Genomic DNA, 22,008 nt, shown 5'->3' on the forward strand with positions numbered 1-22,008 from the left:
GACGGTGACACTCGCCGGCCCAGACCGTGCCCTACTTACAGACAGAAAGAGAAAGAGAGAGAGAGAGAGAGAGAGAAAGAGAGAGAGAGAGAGAAGGAAGGGTAAGAAGGAGGGTGGGTAGGCTAAAGTGTCAGCAGTGTGAGGTGCTCAGTGCTTAGATAAACTCCTGTGGGATTAATGGCCTAGTTAAAGTTGGAGCTAAAGAGGATTAGCCTCCTCGGAGAGGTGGCAATAGATCCAGCATGTCCTTCAGCGAGGGAGGAGGAGGAGGAGGAGGAAGAGGAGGGAGAGACGGAGGGAGGGAGTTTCATTGGTTGCTAATGCATGTACAAACAATCGCATCTTGCAGGTCAAAATGTCAGCTGTCAACCAATGTGCTGGAAAATGTCCTGGACAGTGAAGCGGGTGTCCTTGCAAATTGTGTGTCCAGCAGTCCTTTGATTACCAGTGGAGAGCTTCAGTAGGACTGTGGGGTTTTGTGCATGAAGAGTGTTATGTTGAATCAGGGGTGTATGGTATGTAATGTGTATGATAGTATCTTATTTGTTTGCTTAATTTTGTAGTTGTTGTTTTAAAGGGATAGTTCACTCAAAACTGAAAAGTTCTGTCATAAATTTTTCACTTTTAACTTTTTCCAAACCTGTTGAGCACAAAAGTAGATCAATTTAAAAAAGTTAAAAACCTGTAAGCATTAAACTCATAGTTTTCCAACTATAGAAATCAATGGTTTTTAGGCTTTCTTCAATATTTTTGGGTTCACTACAATGAAGAAACTCATAGAGATTTGGAACCACATGATTTTGATAAAGTAGTGTGTAAATAAATTTTTGGGTGAACTATCCCTTTAAAGGTGCAGTATGTAAGTTTGACACCCAGCGGTTGAACTAGGTATTGCATTCCTAAATCAAAACAAACACAAGCTCAGGTTGCCAGATTAAGGACCAACAGGAGCGATCAAGTCTGAACTGGCTGATTTAAATCGTCTTCTATATTAAAGCAAAGGCACCCGATAGAAGGAATATTTTCTAAATAAAAAAGAGTTTTTGTTCTAACCAACACCTGAAATTTATATTTTAGAAACAACTTTTATTTCTTGCGACTGAACAACAAAAAAAGTGACATTGATCTCCTTAGGTACACCTCCTGTGCTGTATTCAGTGTTAAATGCTAATGATGTGAGTTTAAATGCCATTTTACATGACATTTATTGCCATACCACTGAAATTGTTTATCAACGCAAATCTCATGCAGTGTGTTGTTAGGACACGGTTTAAAATGTAACCTGCTCACCAAATGTTTACGCTCGTAATATTTATATTATTTGCTAAGTAATAACCTCATGTGGAATTTTGAATCTGCGTCTCATTTCGGAGTCTGCTACTGTCCATCAGAGGTCACATTTCGGTCACAGGTGCATGATTTGTGAGCCTTTCTGAATGAATGAATGAAGGAATGAATGAATGAATGAATGAATGAATGAATGAATGAATGCATGAAATTTTCTAACAAGGCAACCCAGGGTGCTGAAATTTGCTTGACTAAACTAACATTGGGCAGGTTAAAGTTACTAAGACAAAGACAGCGTTCGGGACGGAAAACACATTTTTAAAGTAGAATAACTACTTCTTTTGTTTCAGATAAACAAGTGTTCACTTGGCATGTTACTTAAATATCTGCAAACATATTATGGTATTTTATGCTTTAGAAGAGTCGAAAATTAACAGCACCTTTAATAATACTCGCTCGAAGATGCAGCACATTCACTGTTTTAAAGGCATAAAATGTACCTAATTCACATCATGAATTTAGTATCCCTGTTACCAAAGCAAAAACCTATATTTATCCAGGCTTTTTATCCAGGCTATTCAGGATATTATTGCTTTTTTTGCTATTATTTTCATATTATAAATATATAGGTGTTTGCTTTAGTAACAGTAATAGTTCACCCCCAAAAAATGAAAATGTATTTCATTTACTCTCCCTGCACATTTTCCAAACCTGTCTGAGTTTCTTTTTTTTCATAGTTATATGTTTATTTTTCCCCAATTTCTGACATTTCTAAACATAATAGTTTTATAAACTCATTTCTAATAACTGATTTATTTTATCTTTAATGAATATTATTTTACTAGTTTTTCAAGACACTTCTATACAGCTTAAAGTGACATTTAAAGGCTTAACTAGGTTAATTAGGTTTACTTGTTAGGGTAATTGGGCAAGCTATTGTATAGCGATGCTTTGTTCTGTTGACTATTACAAAATATATATCTTAAGGGGGCTGATAATTTCGACCTTAAAATGGTTTTTAAAAAATCGAAAACTGCTTTTATTCTATATTTTAGAATATTCTTATTTTATTCTATATTTTAGAATATTCTTATTTTATTCTATATTTTAGAATATTCTGCTTTTATTCTATATTCTTTATTTTATTCTATTTTATTCTAGCTGAAATAAAACAAATAAGACTTTCTCCAGAAGAAAAAAAAAATTATCAGACATACTGTGAAAATTTTCTTGCTCTGTTAAACATCATTTGGGAAATATTAAAAAAAGAAAAAAAGTCAAAGGGGGCTAATAATTCTGACTTCAACTGTATATATATTAATTCTTCAAATTATCTGTATTTGTGCTAAGCAGAATAAAACTCATAATGGTTTGGAACCACTTGGTAAGGAAAGGATGAAGGATGACATGATTTTCATATTTGGGTGAGCTATCCCTTTAATCTCACACAAACAAAAGTGCTGTTTTAGCCTATAAAAGTGAAGAGTGTAATCCTTTACAAAACTGAGCCATTGCTTTATCACAATTTAAGCCAAAAAGCAAGTTTAAAAGTTCTCTCACTATCCTTCAGCTTAGTCCCTGATTTATCAGAGGTTGCCACAGCAGAATGAACTGCCAATTACTCTGGCGTATGTTTTATGTGGTGGATGCCCTTTCAGCACAGAGAAACACATACACTCACACATATGGCCAATTTTGTTTCCACAATTCACCTATCCCATGTCTTTAAAGAAAACCCACACAAACAAAAGGAGAACATTCAAACTCCACACAGAAACGCAACCTAGCCCAGCCAGGACTCGAACCAGCTATCTTCTTGCTGTGAGACATCAATGCTAAACACCATAACATAAAGACAGTTACTGCATCCTAAACCTCATACCTTTCAACTAGAACACAAAGAATAGTACCCAAGGCAAGTAGTGCATTCAAATTCATACTATTGAAAAATTATGGGCAACAATCACCCAGAAAACCTTCTGCTTCAATCCGAATTCTGTAGGCATATATGGAAACCCAATGAGGCTGTTGGAAAAGTGTCATATTGGGGGGGAAAATGGTGAAAATTACATTCTGTATTTATTATTCTATATTAAACTACTACACTAGAACAAGCTTGTTTTAATACAGTCGGAAAGTTAAAATTGAAATACAATTAGTATGAGATTTCGGATGCAGATAGTCTATGGTTTTACTAAATAATTCAGCCATTTTAAATGAATCAATTGAATGATTAATTTAATTAAATACTATTAAAGGTGCATGCATGCCTCCAACTCCTAAAAGTGTTGAAGCATATTTGACTGTGCCATTAAAGACCTAAACCAGCAAAGGTAGCAGGCTGGTTTAGTAAAAACAAAAACATATATATATTATATTACTTCATTTATAAAACATTTTGTTCCAACTACACATGTGGACCAAAGTGTTGTACAAGCAAATTAAGAAAAAGACATATGATAAAAACAAAGCACATTAATGAAAAAGAAAATCCCTCAGCATATATTCATGTATAATACGTGTACTGTGGCTCTGTATTCAGGTCTGAAGTTTTTTTATTCTCATACCAGTGTAAAAAGAACACAAATAAGCACACTGTAAAGTACCAAGTGAAAACATAAATCCAGACTTTCCTTTTTATTCCAGTCATGACCAAATAATAGTGATAGTGCCAATAAAAATAAAATATCAAACTATAATGTTTATTATCTGTGAGAATGATCCTATTAGTTTCAGGTAATGTGTTCAGTTGAGGACAGAAGCAGTAAACATACGTGCGGCTCTATATGGCCATCTAGTGGCCATAAGAAAAGTCTGACAGCAAAACCTCTTTAACAGTAGACGTTCCAGACTAAAAAAAGCAGAAAACGCGTTTTTAGTACAAACAATAGATTGTTACGTTTTGTTTATGTGTGTAAACTTTTTTTTTCTCTTTACATTACCGGTCGTTTCATCAAATTAAACCGATTGACCTTCCTTCACTCGGTGGTCAAAGATGTCTTTATGATTTATTGTTCTGAAAGTAGTTAACAAATTGTTCCCCTGAACGGTTCCTTAATATAGCAACTCAATACTGACTCATTAGAACCGTTTCATTTGAACTTGTTAACGAGGCAAGAAATGCAGGAAGTGTATAGAGCCGAAAAACAGATATGCTAATAAAGCATGAACAGTAAACGTTTATGACTTGTTTTATGAACACGCACACAGACTACGTAGCAAACAAAACATAAACATTGCTATTTTTCAGCAGAATGCTAAATTATAAGTTATAAATCACATTTTATGAGGCAAAGTTAGGACATGAAAATACACAATAAAAAACAAATATATTTCACGAGTTTTATTGGAAGGTTTTAAAGCTATAACACCACAAAGTAAAAAAAATGGCACATCTACATGTAGTTTTCTAAATGTAAATTAGGCACAGTTGCAGATTCAGATTAAATCTACTTGTGCTTACGATGTCAAGTAATACATTTCAGTTCTTTCCATTATATAAGAGCAGCCAATTTTTAAAACATGGTTTTGAAACAAATGAGTTAAAAAGCTATACAATAAATAATAAATCGGCTCCTTTAGATGTTCAACAGAGGGAGAATTTTAAAAAAATCGCTTTATTGTTGATATGGTTTGCTTGGATTATTGGAATAGTCAGCACATCTAATTCAGAACATAAAATAATGTTGTCAGCAGCAGCAGCATCGAACGTTTTGGTAAAATAACGTCTACTGCCACAAATATATTACTATCTATTTCTTTACATTCCTTGGATACAAAATCTACTCTAATAGTAAAACAAAGAATATATTAAATAACCAGAGTATTAAAAAAGGCAAACTGTATATCAAACAAAATAAAAAAGACTTCCAGCCCTGAATTAATCACTCTTCCTGGAGTGAAAAAAAGCACCAAAATACACTCACTTAAAACAAAATCTGCTGCTTGATCAAACTACTTATTTAAAATTAGATGAAAAAACATATATATATATATATATATATATATATATATATATATATATATATATATATATATATATATATATATATATATATATATATATATATTTATATATATATATATTAAGGAACAACTTAATGGTTTTATGTTCAATCCAATGTAAACAACTTGTACTAAGGCAACTTAAAGGAATTGTATGGAACCCAGTGCTGTATAAAATGCTGGGTTGCACACACTCAATTTGTGTTAAGACAACATGAACAAATTAAGTTAGCTGATTTGTTTTCACAAATTTAATTGGATTGAACGTAAAACAATTAAGTTGTCTTAAAATATCTTCAAGAATTGTGTTTTATTTTATGTAGTTTGAACAAACATCACTGTTTGAGTGTATTTAATTAAAAAGGGGGCAGGGGACACAATATATACAAGATAAAAATTTCTTACAAAAAAGAAAATAGAGGTTGAAATGGTTTCCAAAATGTGTAACTTGGCATTGGTTTACCTTTCTGAATTTCTGCAAATCGAGAAAGCTCTAATCTGAACTAGTCGCTTTAAATCTTTACAAGAATCACGCCTATTAAGCGCAGTGTGGCACTATTGCTAGTATACTGAGGTGAAAATAGCGCAGTGCTGCAGTCTGGTGTAGAGACACATCTGCTTCTAACATGACCTTTATTACAAAACCAAGCCAAAGGCCAAACCAGAGCAGCATTTTTTTTCCATCAGGGGTCGGCATTATCACAAAAATAATAACAGTTCTGTTTTTCATTAAAAAGCTGTACTTTATATCACAAGGCACAAATAACACTGAGGTAATCTGACATGATTATTGATTCATATATAATGTTTTTTCATATAATCCATACACATACAAAAAAAAGCAAAATGTCAGCAGGAATCAACAGAGCTAGCGGCGCTGACACTCATATCCAAGAGCTAATATACTGTCGGATTGTTTTTTCCTAGGTACAAATAATAATTCTTAAAAAACCATATAATATTAAAACTCTTGACACAAGATGGACTGACCTAATTAAAACTGTTCCTGAGTGTGTCCAAATATACATGTAAAACACAATCATCCCAAAAGAAGCCATCAGGGTATGTTCAAAATTCATGATGTACAGACCTGTTCTCCCAACGGTGCTGAGAAACTCAGCTTTAATAGCACACATAATTGTCTGGCCAGTAAAAAAGTATCAAGGGATTGTTTCCCTTTGAAGTCTTTAGCTTTCAGACTTGAGTCGGTGTCTCCCTGTGAGAGGCTCCATCTCTACGGTGTGATCTCTGGAGCCGCGATTCAGTTCAACCACTCTCGGTACTACAGTGGACCAGCGGTCTGTGGGTGCAGTGGAGAGAAGCGCTTTGTTAGTTGATACTTGAAACATGCAATGTCTGGAATAAAGGTTAAATTTTTTTAATTAATCTGAAAAATGCTATGACATGTATTCCAAATCAAATAGCATTTTGCTAAAAAACATCCAGCGACAGTGCTATTACCGGGCAATATTTGCCCATAATTTTGATTTCCAGGGGTGTGTTTTACCTACATGCATTTTTTAAATTATATTTTATATTATATATTTTTTTCATCTTAAAATTATCTTCCTAACTGTATCTCTGCTGTCTTATTTCAAATATTTGACCTTACTGTCTGTCAAAAACTTTAAAAATAGTATAATATATTAACATTTTTCCACCTTTACTTACAATTTCTTTACCAGCGTCAGTCCTAATGATACCAAATTTTAAATTAATTTAGAAGAATTTAACCTTTTAAATCATGATTATATATATATTTTTTATTTATATTAATATTAATTAATTGTAATTAAATGTTTAGTATAAGTATACCTCTCACAAATATTTTCTTTTATTTTCTATAGGATGCTTTATAACATTATATTTGTGTATGTATGTTCAATTAGTCATACCTAAAGCCAAAACTGGTCAAAAATTAGTAGCTCAAAGTTATACGTTAGGGAAAAATCATACATAAAAATTTTTTTAAAAAAGAGCAAAAATCAAAAGAAACAAAAAAAATATAAACTAAATTTCTTTGAATTTTTGTAGTTTGTAATTTTTCTTTGTTTGCAATATTTTGCATGAATTTAAATGTATTAACTGTATATTTCTAAAGACGTTTAGTGACTAAAATATGATTTCAATAAATAAATTTGTTTAATAAATCTGCTTTACTTAAATGCAGCCAAAATATATTACAAATATTCACTAGAAAATGGATAAAATGGATATTCATATTCAAAATGGGGTGTCCTCATTTATGCTGAACACTGCATATAGTTGGTATTGAAAAGATCTATTTTAATTACATATAATTGACATTTCTATATGTCTGTTTGTAAGCATTAATTGTTTAATTACATTTTTTAGTCTTAAATAGGTGAGTGATTAGAAACAATTGATTATTTTTTATATATTTGGATTATTTCTTTTCTGTGCAGTCACATATAAAATATGTAATATAAGTTATATATTGAATTTGCCTCTCAACAGTGTTAAAATCTTGCTGGTTCTGTGGGTCTTGTTTATCAAATCTGATGTATAATTTGTATTTTCTATTAGATTCGAGTCAGGTGATTGGCTGGGCCATTCTACAGCTTGACTTTCTTTCGCTGAAAGCTTTTGAGAGTTTCCTTGTCTGTATTTTAAATCATTGTCTTGCTGAAATGTCTTCCCTGGTTTCATCTCCATCATCCTGCTAGTGTAAATGTTGAACTGAAGCAGCTAATATTATTTTATAATGATGAAGAGCAGAGGGTAGCTGAATAACTACTGATAGATTACAGTTCTTTTCTGGACCTTCACTGCCTTTCTACACCTCCCTTTCTTCATGTGTTCAATACTTTTCTCCTGCGTCATTTCATTTTATTAAGCATAACTTAAATTGTAAAGTAATAAGATTTGTTTTCTTTTCTTACATGGATTACTTTGGTTGTTATCAACATCTGGTGAAAAATCCATGTCAAAAGCATCTTTGGAAATATTTTTTCAGAGAAAAATGGTGACTTATTTTCCAGACTGTATATATTATTATAAAATAACATTATTTTTGAATGAAATCATAAAATATATTCTATACACAATTGCAACTTGTTTGTATTTTTTCTCTCCCTCTAAACAATACAATTGACCAAGTGCACGAAAATATGCAATGTATAATGTATTTTTTTAACTTTTTAATTTTGACTACAAACCAAAAATATAGTTTTTTTTAAATAATTTGCCCCTTAACTTACCTCTTCGAAGGCCCCGTCCACCCTGTGTGTGTTCAGAAAGGTCTTTCTGGCCTGGATCCTCATTGATGATGCCCAGATTTTGATTCCAGTGGGACCACTTCACCTCGTCCACCCTGCAGAATTAAGAATGAAGACTTCAAAGTTTAGCCTTATTCATTAAAATAAACAGGCTCTAATTGAAAAAAATATATAATAAATTAATAAACATAAATGTAGCAGATATTTTGTTGCTGTACCTGAAGCACCAGCGTTTGTCTGGCTTTCCATCCAAACCCTTGCCCACAGTGACCATCTCTCCCACACGGAAAGACCGCCGCAGACACACAGGGAAAGAACGCTCAATGTCCAGGATAGTAGTCGCCCACTGAGAACAAAGAAAAGAAAAACTACATGTTGGAGACTAAAGCCATTTACAAAAGGAAAAGTCCTCGTAGAAAACTTAAGTAAAGATGGTTGATTCTCATGTTATTACAACCAGATTTTTTTATACAAGCAATCACACACAAAATGAGTTTGTTTTCCACAAATAAATATTAAATATGAATATTTACTTTGTCAAACAGGATACTAAATACATATGCACAAAATTCATATGGAGCAAACCACTTGTGCTGGGTTTCTTAGGATATTAAAGGTGTTTTCTGTCACTACCTGTTTAGCCTGCATTATTGCATTCAGTGTAAGCAGCACGATTAAAAATCGTGATCTCAACACCCATGCAACATAAATGTAAAAAACTATGGTAATTTGCATATGTTTATTAATCCCTCGAATCGCTGCATTCAAATCTGTGTATGAAAAACGCAAAAATCAAGATTCAGGCTTTAGTCTTTTGAGTTAGTTAGGAAGTTACAAACTGTCAAATAACACAGACGTATTGTGGTAACAGTTTGTAGTTTAGATAAAACAACTGATGTTGATGGTAAAGATTAAAATCACTGTCATATACTGTACATTTAATTTGATGCTCAAAGATGAAAGTTGTAGGCAGAAATTACATAATTTAAAGAAGGCTCTCACAAATTCTAAAGGCAGATACTGATTAGATCAGGCTCTGGTGTTTGGACTTTGAGGGTTTTACGATCTGGTCACATGTCGATTGGTCAGTTTGAATGTCTCAGTATTTGGACTTTGGTCATATGGTCAAGAAAGAGACAAAATAGGTGGTAAACTCTGCTCTGTCTCTTTTTCTTCTCTACGTTTTCCTGAGCTCTGCTCCTCTCCTTCTCTGGAGGTTATCTTCTCTGGCTCTACAGCTCCCAGGCTCTTTGAGGCCTACTTACTCTCTTTGTCTCTCTCTTTCCATCCCTCGTCTCTCTCTTTCTTAGGTAACTTTATTTTAATTTAAGCTGGGTACAATTATTATCACATGTTTTCATCAGTTCATATTTTAGCATTTTATACAGTTGGTAACTAATTTAGTTGTAACCATAGCAAGTTATTGTCATTAAATCATTTCATTATCAAGTATTTGTGAATTACTTTTGATTTAACACTTAATTAATCCATAATGCAATACAATATAATCACATAATATCAACGCTCTCACACATTTTAGCTATTAATACTGCCATTATTTCCATTTTTGGTATAAGACTGCAGAAGAATGGTTTGACTAGAAAGTTTTTTACCATCAATACTGATAACTTTTTAGTCGCTCGGCAGAACTACAATTCGAACCGCTGTGGTTAAATCCCAGTCTTGCAAGCGTTATCAGCAACAGTAGTAGTAACTGTGAATTTTTCACAGTACTGAATATTTTACAGTTTATTTTTTTCAGCTGATTATTTCTTTATTTTATTCTTAATAAAATTACAGGTTCTAAGTTCAGTTTATTAAAACCAAAAGTGTCTTGCAGTACTGTTTTTGTATTAAATAGAAAGCAAATTAGATTTGTCTCTTCCCCTATTTGCTGAGCCAAAAAATGTGGAAAAAAAACAATGTTATCCAAACCATGTGATTTGTGATCCGTTACACCACTAATAATAAAAGTTAGTTCTTTTATTTCACAGAAGAAACCAATTGACAACAAGAATTTCCATTGTGGGTCATCTGACCACAAGTTTATACTATCTAACATTATTCAGTCTTAATAATACTATCCATACAACTGATTGCACATTACCCCTCAGGCTCTCCTCTCACCTGCAATTTCCAGATCTTCTTGCTTTCTTTGGACACCTGTCCCACCGTCTCCCCCATCAGAGCGATTAACATGTTGAGCAACAGGACGAAGGTGAGGATAATGTAGGTGACCAGCAGAATGAGGAAGACGGCGGGATACTGTGCGCCTTTCAGCATGTTGTCCAGGTCTCCGATGCCTATGGTCAGCTTGAAGAGGTCCAGCAAGAATTCACTGAAGGTGTTTGTGTCTCGACATTCGGGATATGTAGGACAGTTTTCCTTACACGTGTCCTTATCAGGGCAGATGGTCAACAGCGACACTAATGCTGGTGCACAGAACACAGAATGCAAAATAGATCATTATGAATAAACATTTTAGAAGATATTAAACAAGAGTGATGATTCTTATTGGAATACCTGAAGCATAACCAATCATGAAGAGCACGTAGACCAGCAGGAACCGGAACAAATCTTTGATGAGAATCTGAAGATAATAAGCAAATTGATGACACAATGGGTTGAATAATTAGACTGAGAAAATGAGAGGAAGGAAGATCAGCGAGCGCTCTAATTATTCTGAGGGTTTTATGTAATGTAGTTGCCTGCAGTAGTGTACACTTTAAGAGAAATAGTCATTACTGGAATTGCAGCTTTTAGAAACATCAGCATGCAGAACAACGTGTAATTCAAGAGGACAGGATTTACAAATAAAATCCTTACTAAAGAAAAAAGAAAATGTTATGGTGTTTGGTCATATTATAATTTATAACTACACGTAAACACTTTCTGGTCTAAACATTTGTATTGATACAGCCTTGGAAAAAAATTAGAGACTACTTGAAAATTCTTAGTTTACATTTTACATTTAGTCATTTAGCAAATGCTTTTGTCCAAAGCAACTTATAACTGAGAAGGTATTCAGCGATTCAACAAAAAGAAGCAATAAGCACAAGAAGTGCTATTTATTTTTAAAAAAGGAACTGTTTGTGCTTAGAGAATTAAGTGCTTGAGTAAGGGGGATTGTGTTTATTATTATTATTTTTTTAAGTTTTTTATAGAGTGAGAAGAGTGTTTCTACAGGTGGTTTATCAAGCCCACTCAACTGTGTGAAGCCTTTTTTGTGCTGATTTCTCTGGATTTGTTTTATAGTGAGTGTTAAGTGTAAAATGTAATTTTAGTTTTATTCTGTAAACTACTGATGACAAAATTCTAATTAATGTAGTTCTTTAGAATTTTCTTTGCATTAAATAGCTAAAATATGCCATATTTTAGACATTTCTGTATAAACTTTTAGACAACACAATACCAATGTTTACCTTTAGAAAAGTTGAGATATAAACATTGGGTGGAATAACCCAGCTTTATCTAGAAAATTTTTGCTGTTCATTCAATTTCTGAAAAAAGCAAATGGACTAGGTTACAGTACTTTTATTTGAGATAGTGATAAAATTTGATCAATCCGATTCCTTTGTGATCTGATGTGATCAGCATAGGCTGTTCCCTGGAGCATACGATCACATCGGTGTGCTTGCAGTGTTTACTTTAGTTCATCATGTCATCAGATGCTAAAAATCAACCCACTTTGGCACAGATCCATGAGAAAGAGGTGTGCAGCACTTCCGGAGCAGATACATGCTAGAGAATTAAGCACTTTTGCAGACCAGTGCTGTTGTGTTGGCATTTCAGTTACTGCAAACCTCTCCATGCTGCATCATTGGTAAAATAATTCACAATTCAAAATATCACAAATGTGTTAAATGTGTGCTTGTAGTTGTGTAAAATAATGCCTGTTTTTGATATATATATATATATATATATATATATATATATATATATATATATATATATATATATATATATATATATATAAAGTTATTTCTTATGTAAACCACCGTAGCTTTCGATTAATTTGTTACCTCAGATTTAGGCTAATTTATCTGGATGTGATTCAAATGTCGCAGGACACAGAACATAGACTCAAGCAACTTTGCTTTGCTTGAAGCTTGGAGCTAAAATATAGCATGATTAAAGTCTCTGTGTGCGGGTAATACAAACTCCACTGTCCACTTAAGATGAGATCTCGAATCACAGAAATTCCGCACGTATGAATGGATAAATCATGTATGAATTGGTCAAGTAGTGTATTTATGCATATAATCACTCACTTTTCTGACAAACGTACTATAAAAGACGTGCAGTAAGCAGATCTAATTTCTAATTTAAATATAGTTGGAAGTCAGAATTATTAGCCTCCTGAATTATTAGCCCCCTGTTAATTGTTTTCCCCAATTTGTTTAATTTTTTCAACACATTTCTAATCATAATAGTTTTAATAACTCATCTCTAATAACTGGTTCATCTTTCTCATGATGACAGTAAATAATATGTTACTCAATATTTTTCAAGACACTTCTATACAGCTTAAAGTGACATGTAAAGGCTTAACTAGGTTAATTAGGTTAACTAGGCAGGTTAATGTAATTATTCAAGTAATTGTATAACGAGGGTTTGTTCTGTAGATTATCCAAAAAACAAAAAAGCTTGAAGGGGCTAATAAATTTGACCTTAACATTTTTTTATTGAAGGCTGCTTTTATTCGAGCTAAAATAAAACAAATAAGACTTTATCCATATTAAAAAATATTATCAGACATACTGTGAAAATCTCCTTGCTCTGTTAAACATCATTTGGGAAATATTAAAATAATAATAATAATAAAAATCAAAGGGGGGTTAACAATTCTGACTTTAAATGTGTGTCATCCCAAATATTTTAAAATACAAGTTAATGATTAGATTTCAAAGATAAACACATATGTCATTTGTGCATGCAACACATGCACAAATTTATCAAAAATGGTTTATATATGAATATGATGACATATAGCCTATATTCATGAGGTCCAAGCAACATTTCCAGGTTTTGATGAATAGCTTACTATTTGATAATACTTTAAATTTAAGTACAGCAGTCTTCTTTTTACTTTCTTTTACGCCTAATTTTTTTAACTTTTAAAAGCACAATTTAAATGTTGAATTTTTACCTGCAAGCACAGTAGTGTTAATGTTCAATCTATTTATAACGTTTAAAGTGGCTGACAATAATAAATATTTTTAACAATAGGAAATAATCTGCCTCGTCATCATGGTGGTACTTGGAGAGACAATTTGTTTCTGAGGTGATACTTGATGAAAAGTTTAAGAACCACTGCTTTATAGAATAAAACAAGTATTAAAATAATACCACTTCATTCTCAAGCATACTCAAATAACTAATTAATGCCAAGATTTTTTTTTTTGCCCACTTTAATAAAAGTGTTTTGAAAAGCTAAATAAATTTAGATTTGATGTCTTCTCAAGGCCTCTTACAAATACAGTTGAGGTGAAAGGAAAACATTTCACTATTTACAGTTATTAAATTAAAGGCACAATATTTACGTTTTGTTTTCATTAAAATATCCAAAAACCACTTATATATGTTTAGCTGACTTATGCATTGATATTATCCCAAATGTTTTGAAGAGTGTTCCAGAGAAATAAGCAAAAACATGGAGTTAATGAAGACCACAACCCCCATAATTCCACATTAAACGACCTATTTGTTTGTTGTGAATATGTATCCTCTAATGGCATTCTGCGCCTTTAAATGCACGTGGTGATCGACCTGTTCATTTAATACCTTTTGGATCATGATGCTGTAAGTTCCAGTGAGTTTAAGGCCTCTGGTAAAATAGAGGGTGTTCATCCAGCCTAGTGTTAAAGCAAACACCATCACAGACACGTAGGCCTCAATGCCTGACAGATACAGCGCTGCGCTCACCAGCACCAACACAGAGTAGATGAAGCTACACAAGAAAACACAAATACCAGTCAACCATATATTAAATTGTATTAACCATATATACAAGTCATGAACATGTTATAGGGGCAAACCCCCCAAAAATCAACTTTTGCTGTTGCATTTAATCTGCTCACCAGAAGATTGAGCAAGTTACAGACACTGAAGAAAACGTATTAAAATAAAATGAATACACATGGCTCCTGATGATACATTAAGGTCTTATTGGTAAAACAACCAGTCTGTTTTAAAAATAAAATGAACATTGCTTTAACACTTTTACCTTTAATCAGCAGCCACAAAAAAAAAAAAGTTAATTCGTATTGTTTGCTTGTTTTTTTGTTTGTTTTTTTGTTCATCTAAGGCTATGTTCACACTGCAGGCAAACATGTCCTGAATCTGATACTTTTGCCCACATGTGACTCAGATCTGTTTTTGTCTTTTGTCAGCCAAAACCACATGGAATCTGATATTTTCAATTTTGATATGTAATGTACTGTAAATGTAATGTGTATTTATTTAGCGCATTTATTGTGTATGGCCATACACCCAAAGCGCTTCACAATCATGAGGGGGGGGTCTCTCCACACCACCACCAGTGTGGAAAGTGTGCCACTTTCATATGTGCTAATAAAGCCGATACAATATTTTTCTGTACTGGTTCGTCCTGCAAACATCCTCCTTTCCTCAGCAAATACTTTAACAAAAATTTAAGTTGTTCATTTTAAATATTTTTTAAATGACCAACCATTAGCCTGTAACCCCACTTTTGACAGGATACATGTTGTTGATAACAAATATCAATGAAGTGATATTAGCCACAATAATAAAAAGTGTACACAACTATGCAAAAAAATCCGATATGAGAAAAAAATCTGATTTGAGCACTAAGCCTTGCAATGTGAACATAGCCTTAAAGTAGTATTATTAGCCCCTGACTTGCATTAAATGTGACCCGATCCAGCAAAATAAGTCACAGTGACCCTACGTTTTAAAATGATATCCTATTCAACATCATACCTTGAATGGTTTTGAAGATATGCCCCATTTAAATTATTGTTGTCTGCTCTCTTTTTCCAATTGAAAACCTGAAAATATCTTGAGTAAAGTTTTTTTGCTGATATCCTTCAAAATTCATCGGAGTTAAGGGGATAAACTATTTATTTTACAGCTTAATTTGTACATGCAGTTTATATACACAAATGCCATTAAACCGCTCAAATAATTTAAGTATTTATTTCAATATAAATATAATAAAAGGCATTATTACAAAGATTCACTAAATTCAGAAAGGTTTTACTGAGATGCTACATTTTAACAGTGTAAAATGTAACAATGTAACGGAAATACTGATCAGCATTTGTGGACATTTCTGACTGGTTTCATACACTGTTTAACATCATATTTGGAGAGCAGAGAATGGTGAGACTTCCGACTCGTTTTGCCAAATCGGGTCACATATATTCTTTTTTTTTATTGCTGTCCTAAAGAAAAAAATACATCTTGAGTGGTCCAAGTGCGCCAACCTGATTTCACCAAGTAGGACCTGTTCCTGGATTAACATCTATGTTGATCCTGGAACAACATTACAATCAACCAATCAGAATTAAGAGATACGTTTACCGTTTATGTTAAGCTTAGGCTTACGGTGAGGTTTATGCACTTCTACATGTTTGTTATCGCACTATTTTTCCCATCTGATTTTTGGAATAATTTAGTTATGGTTGGGTTTAGGGGTAGGGAATGGGTATGGGTTACATTTTCAAACAAAAATGATGTACCAGGATCAGCAAAGATGCTAATCCAGGATCACATCGTACTTGGCAAAATCATGATGTGCATCCAAGGGTGAGTAAATTAACATTAAATTTTCATCTATTTAAGATCACGCTTAAAATTAATAGCTAAACGCACTGTGGCCTCGGGCTACTTTCTTATTTTGTTAATGTGATGGTTATAAAATATCTGCGAGTTGTCAATGTGCAAGATTCGCTTTTGAAATGTAAGATGGCTCACTGGTTTAGCAATTAATTACAATTACCATAAACATATTGGAGAGCTGCAGTCATCTTTGCGGTTTGTAATGCAAGGAGACTACAGTAACTATTAAAACATGCCAAGAAAGAGGTTCTGGAATTAATTATACAGCTCAATTTAAAAAATGGCCTCAGGCAAAGACATTGTAAAGGAAGACACAAAGAATGGGAGCGAGCGTCTTACTAGAGAAGCTGAAAGGATCCATCAACAAATATAGAATTCACCCCGGGGCACTTCTTCAGGAAAAGGTCCTTAATCTAAATCAGAGGAGAAAACCAAGAAATGCCGCTAAAGGTATTCACCGATAAAGAGGATCGATAGAGCAACCAGAAAGAATGCTTGAGTGAATTTGGGTACCACAACATTTGATACAAATACACCCATGTTCTTTCATCAAGGAGAAAGGAAAGTGTGTTTAATTATTGTGCAGAGTAAAGCTTACATTTGTTACAAAGAAAAAGAGTCCAGAACCCACTGTGATGATCTCTCCAGCCAGACGCACCTTGTCTTCTGTGGTATCATAAGCATAAGGGGGCTGTGGAGATAAGAGATGTTTGAATCAACAACAGAGCTGTTCCATATCCCTTAACCATCTGCACACAGAAGTGCCCATGAGTTGAAGTAGCTATTCCACTGTATACAGTACACAACCATTTAAAACTGTTTGAGTTTGGCATGATTGTGAAAATGCTTTCTAATACTTGTCTAGGCTGCATTTGTTTGATAAAAACATAATAACATTTAAAGTAACCCTTCTATTTTACCCAGGTGGTGAAAAATAAAGCCAAAACTTTAAGATCGCCCCCTAGTGGTTGGCTGCAGTACAAATCATTAAAAGATCTCTCTGTTTTAAAGAGATTGTTCACACACAAATGAAAATGTATTCACTATTTCTCACTCTCAGGTGGTTTTACTCACTTTCTTCTGTTACACTCAAAAGAAGATGATTTGATGAAAGCTAAAAACCTGTAACCATTGACTTCCACAATACGAAAACAATACTATGGCCATCAAATCATCTTCTTTTGAGTTTAGCAGAAGGAATAAAAACATTTTCTGGTGTACTATCCCTTTAATAAATGAGACAAGACTCTGTGTTTGCTATTGGATCTTAGAGATTTTGATTCAATAGCTCCAGTTTATGATGACTTTTGCACAGACTTGCTTCAAATAATCTTAGTGACACAAAAGAATTAATAGCAACTATACCTGGGACATTGTGGCTTCACTTTTTTTTTACAGTGGAAGGAAGAGGAGATTAATGTATTTCTGCATTTATTCACATTTTTTCCAGTTCATTTTAATACATTTTAAAATTGCATAAAACTTGTGATGCCAAAGCTGAATTTTCTGAGTAACATGGACATATAGAAATACTTTTTATTTGCTCATTTGGTGTTCAAACAAAACCTTTTCCTACAGTCCATCTGGAAAGTATTCATAGTGCTTCACTTTTCCACAGTTTTTATGTTATAGCCTTATTCCAAAAATGGATTAAATTCATTTATTTCCTTTAAAAAAACAGAAAAATCACATGTACATAAGTATTCACAGCCTTTGCCGTGAAGCTCTAAATTGAGCTCCGGTACAGTACATTCTGTTTCCACTGATCATTCTTGAGATGTTTCAGCAGCTTAATTGGAGTTCACCTGTGGTAAATTCAGGTAATTGGACATGATTTGAAAAGGCATACACCTGTCATACACCCAGGGTTGACGCTGCATGTCAAAGCACAACCCAAGCATGAAGACAAAGGAATAGCTGTAGACCTCAGAGACAGAATTGTCTTGAAGCACAAGGCTGGGGAAGGTTACAGAAAAATGTCTGCTGCTCTGAAAGTTAAAATGAGCACAGTGGTCTCCATCATCAGTAAGTGGAAGATGTTTGGAACCACCAGGACGCTTTCTAGAGCTGGCCGACCATCTAAGCTGAGTGATCGGGGGAGAAGAGCCTTAGTCAGGGAGGTCAGAGCGCCCAGATCTAAATCCTATTGAATATCTCTGGAGAAATCTGAAAATGGCTGTACATCGTCGCTTCCCATCCAACCTGATAGAGCTTGAGAGGTACTGCAAAGAGGAATGGGCAAAAATTCCCAAAGACAGGTGTGCCAAGCTTGTGGCATCATATTTTCTTATATTAGAATGGTGAACTGATAAGTCACATAAATATAATCATGAACATTTTTAGAAAGTCCAGTTTGTCCCTTTTTAAATGAGTGAACTGACCTTCAAAAGGATTTAAACTGTACTCACTTTTCCCACTGATGGGCGATAGTAGGCCACAAGAGTGAAGATAATCATAGTCACAAGATAGGAAAACACACTGATGTAGAAGGTCACCGCTGCAAATTTCTGCCACTTGGCCCTCAGCAGTTCATTTATTGGTTCCACCGCCAACATCTCATGCCGATTCTGAGGGCAAAACCCATAAAGCATACAGAAAGATGTAAACTAAAGCAATCACCAGGAAGCTTTTACACCATCCATTATACCATTTTCATAAATGATCTAATGGATATATTGCTCATGGCTATTTACAATTAGTCACATCTGTAAGTCCTCTAAACTTATATGATATCAATACAATATATGGAGCAGCATACAGTACACACTCCATCTTCCTGACTTTATTTTCATTTTCCTCGCTCACCTCAATCTTGCTGTTGTAGACGAGTATTTCCAGAACAGACACTTCCTCTCCGCAGGTGTCCAGGGAGGACAGATCATACAGATTGGAGTACACTGGTCCATAAGCCCAGTCTTTAAATTTCCGTGAGAGGTGTCGAGCTTCCTCATCTTTTATCTCTCTCCGAATGATGTGCTGAAACACCTGTGGAGGAAAAACGTTTTATTTTGATATGCTTTTTAAGTTCCTAAATCCCATATGAAGTGGTATCCTACCCCAATTTTGCCCAGTTTGGCGGCCATCATGAGAGGGGACATGCCGTCGTTGTTGAGTATATTCTCCAGGTTGCAATCCGGGTAGAGTTTGGCACATTTAATGAGCAGCAAGTCAAACATCTTAGTGACAAAACGTGTGTTGTCCCGAGTGTTGTCAGCAATGTGGACCAAAGCATGCAGGACTGTGTTTCCCCTTGAGTCCTGCCTCCTCAGATCCGCCTTCTTGTGTCCATTCTCTGTCAGGTAATGCACCATGTCTGGTTGGTTGGTACAAGCTGCGAGTGAGAGGGGCAGTTCACCTAAACAATAAGAAGAAAAAGAAAAAACCTTTTCCATGTTATTTCTTCTATATTGTATTTGGAAACATTTTTTAAATATACTAGCATATAAAAGTCATACATTTATTCAGCAAGGATTTTAATGTTACAAAAGATTTATATTTGAAATAATTGTTGTTCTTTTAAACAAAACAGCATATTGATACATTATTTCTGAATGGATCGTGTGACACTGAAGACTGAAGTAATGGCTGTCAAAAATTCAGCTTTTCATATCACATGAAAATATAGTATTCATTTTTAAAAACAGTTATTTATTGTAAAAACACTTCACAATATCAATCATTTTTGTTGCATTTTTTTATATCAAATAGTTTGCTTTGTTGAGTATAAGACATTAAAAACTCTTTGTAATCCAAAACTTTTAATTGGTGCAGCACTTAGCAGATAATGTAACTTTATCCAATACATGATTTTTTTACTGACTGATTTCCCTGAAATACCAGAAAGAATCATTTAGACCGAAATTGTGGTTCATGCTGATTTAGCTGTCAATCATCATGTTCAAAATTTCATTCTCAGGAATCATCTAACAAACTTTTTCATGTCAATTTACTAAATAGCTTCTAAAACTAATTTTATAGGGGTTTAATGCAAGCAACACATCTTAGCCTCAGCCAGTTCATCATATTCGGGGCAAAATGGGGTCCTCCAATACTAGATCACAACTTCGAAGTCTTCGAAGATCAAAGTTCATCCAAAATACACAATTTGGTTAGCATAAGCCTCATTTCGTTTGAGAACTTCAGAACACAAATTATAATACTTTAACACAAGCCTGTTCAGAGCAAATCCGAGAGCAGCGTGTGAGCATCACGTGTTTTTGCGGCATCCATGTTAACAGATTTATTTTGGCCCTAACTACAAAACCAAATTTAAAACAATTTTAGTATTAGTTTTGCTTAAGTTGCACATGAATTTGATAAAGTAGAAATATCATTTTAACTGTATTATATAATTATTATAACAATAGGCTTACATCATTCTGACAAAAAAAACAAAAAGACATGATATCACAGGCGATTCTCTCTCTCTCTCTCTCTCTCTCTCTCTCTCTCTCTCTCTCTCTCTCTCTCTCTCTCTCTCTCTCTCTCTCTCTCTCTCTCTCTATATATATATATATATATATATATATATATATATATATATATTTTTTTTTTTTTATACAACAGTTCTATCTGGTTCTCGACTCTGATTGGCTGATAGCCGTGGTTTATTTAGTAATATCAACACTCGTACAGCCTTTTTACCCTTTGTGCATTACTCCGCCCACATACCGCCAGCAAAAAGTAGACAGTACAGTTCTTAAGTTTAAAGGATGCTTGCTCAGTTGTTTAACTATCAGCTTATGATTTGAATCCAACGCGGAAGAAGTAGTTCCTCATACAAAAGGGTTTTTGAGACTCTCCATGTTAGATTTTGTTTTTATATACACAATTATGCTGTCAAACTGCTGTATAAATGCAATATCACACTCGTAGCAGTGGTATATGGCTGTATATCGGCACTGGTGGGGGCAATGCCGATATACAGCCATATCGCACTGCTACTCGTGTGATATTGCTCATATATATATATATATATATATATATATGTGTGTGTGTGTGTGTGTGTGTGTGTGTGTGTGTGTGTGTGTGTGTGTGTGTGTGTATACGGATGGATGGATGGATGGATGGATGGATGGATGGATGGATGGATGGATGGATGGATGGAATGACAAAAAAACTAAAGTTGGATGGAAAGATGGAAAGATGGAGAGATGAGACGGACGGACGGACGGACGGACGGACGGACGGACGGACGGACGGACGGACGGACGGACGGACGGACGGACGGACGGACGGACGGACGGACGGACGGACGGACGGACGGACGGACGGACGGACGGACGGACGGACGGACGGACGGACGGACGGACGGACAGACAGACAGACAGACAGACAGACAGACAGACAGACAGACAGACAGACAGATAGATAGATAGATAGATAGATAGATAGATAGATAGATAGATAGATAGATAGATAGATGTGCAACACAAAAACACTGTATTGCCTCTAGTAAATGTGCACCCGGACCTGACGTGGCAGAAGAAAGGACATTAGTGAAAAGTAGTTTTAACCGTGGTTGTTTGGCAAAAATAGTGTTCCTGGAGCTTCGTATGATTACAGCTGAACCACTGAAATGTTTTGAAAATGTTTTTGGTTCCTATTCTTAGACTCTGAACATGTCACGACCCTTTGCTGTCAATGGAGATTT

The 22,008-nt window shown here is 34.3% G+C and overlaps 1 protein-coding gene across 4 annotated transcripts in view; it reads right to left on the bottom strand.

Annotated features, from left to right (window-relative positions):
* Window positions 1-5,631: 5,631 nt before the first annotated feature.
* Window positions 5,632-22,008, bottom strand: part of trpv4 (transient receptor potential cation channel, subfamily V, member 4) — a 51,110-nt gene continuing 34,733 nt past the window's right edge. For 2 of the 4 annotated variants that reach the window (XM_005165152.6, XM_005165151.6), the window contains exons 7-17: window positions 19,412-19,710; window positions 19,161-19,340; window positions 18,764-18,922; window positions 16,954-17,046; window positions 16,695-16,768; window positions 14,316-14,481; window positions 11,055-11,121; window positions 10,659-10,963; window positions 8,750-8,877; window positions 8,514-8,626; window positions 5,632-6,592 (exon numbers count right to left, since the gene is read on the bottom strand). In XM_005165152.6, coding sequence (XP_005165209.1) covers window positions 6,480-6,592; window positions 8,514-8,626; window positions 8,750-8,877; window positions 10,659-10,963; window positions 11,055-11,121; window positions 14,316-14,481; window positions 16,695-16,768; window positions 16,954-17,046; window positions 18,764-18,922; window positions 19,161-19,340; window positions 19,412-19,710 — 1,697 coding nt within the window. In that variant the 3' untranslated portion in view covers window positions 5,632-6,479. 4 annotated transcript variants of the gene reach the window in all.

Source organism: Danio rerio, chromosome 5, assembly GCF_049306965.1.
Source record: "Danio rerio strain Tuebingen ecotype United States chromosome 5, GRCz12tu, whole genome shotgun sequence".
NCBI lineage: Eukaryota > Metazoa > Chordata > Actinopteri > Cypriniformes > Danionidae > Danio > Danio rerio.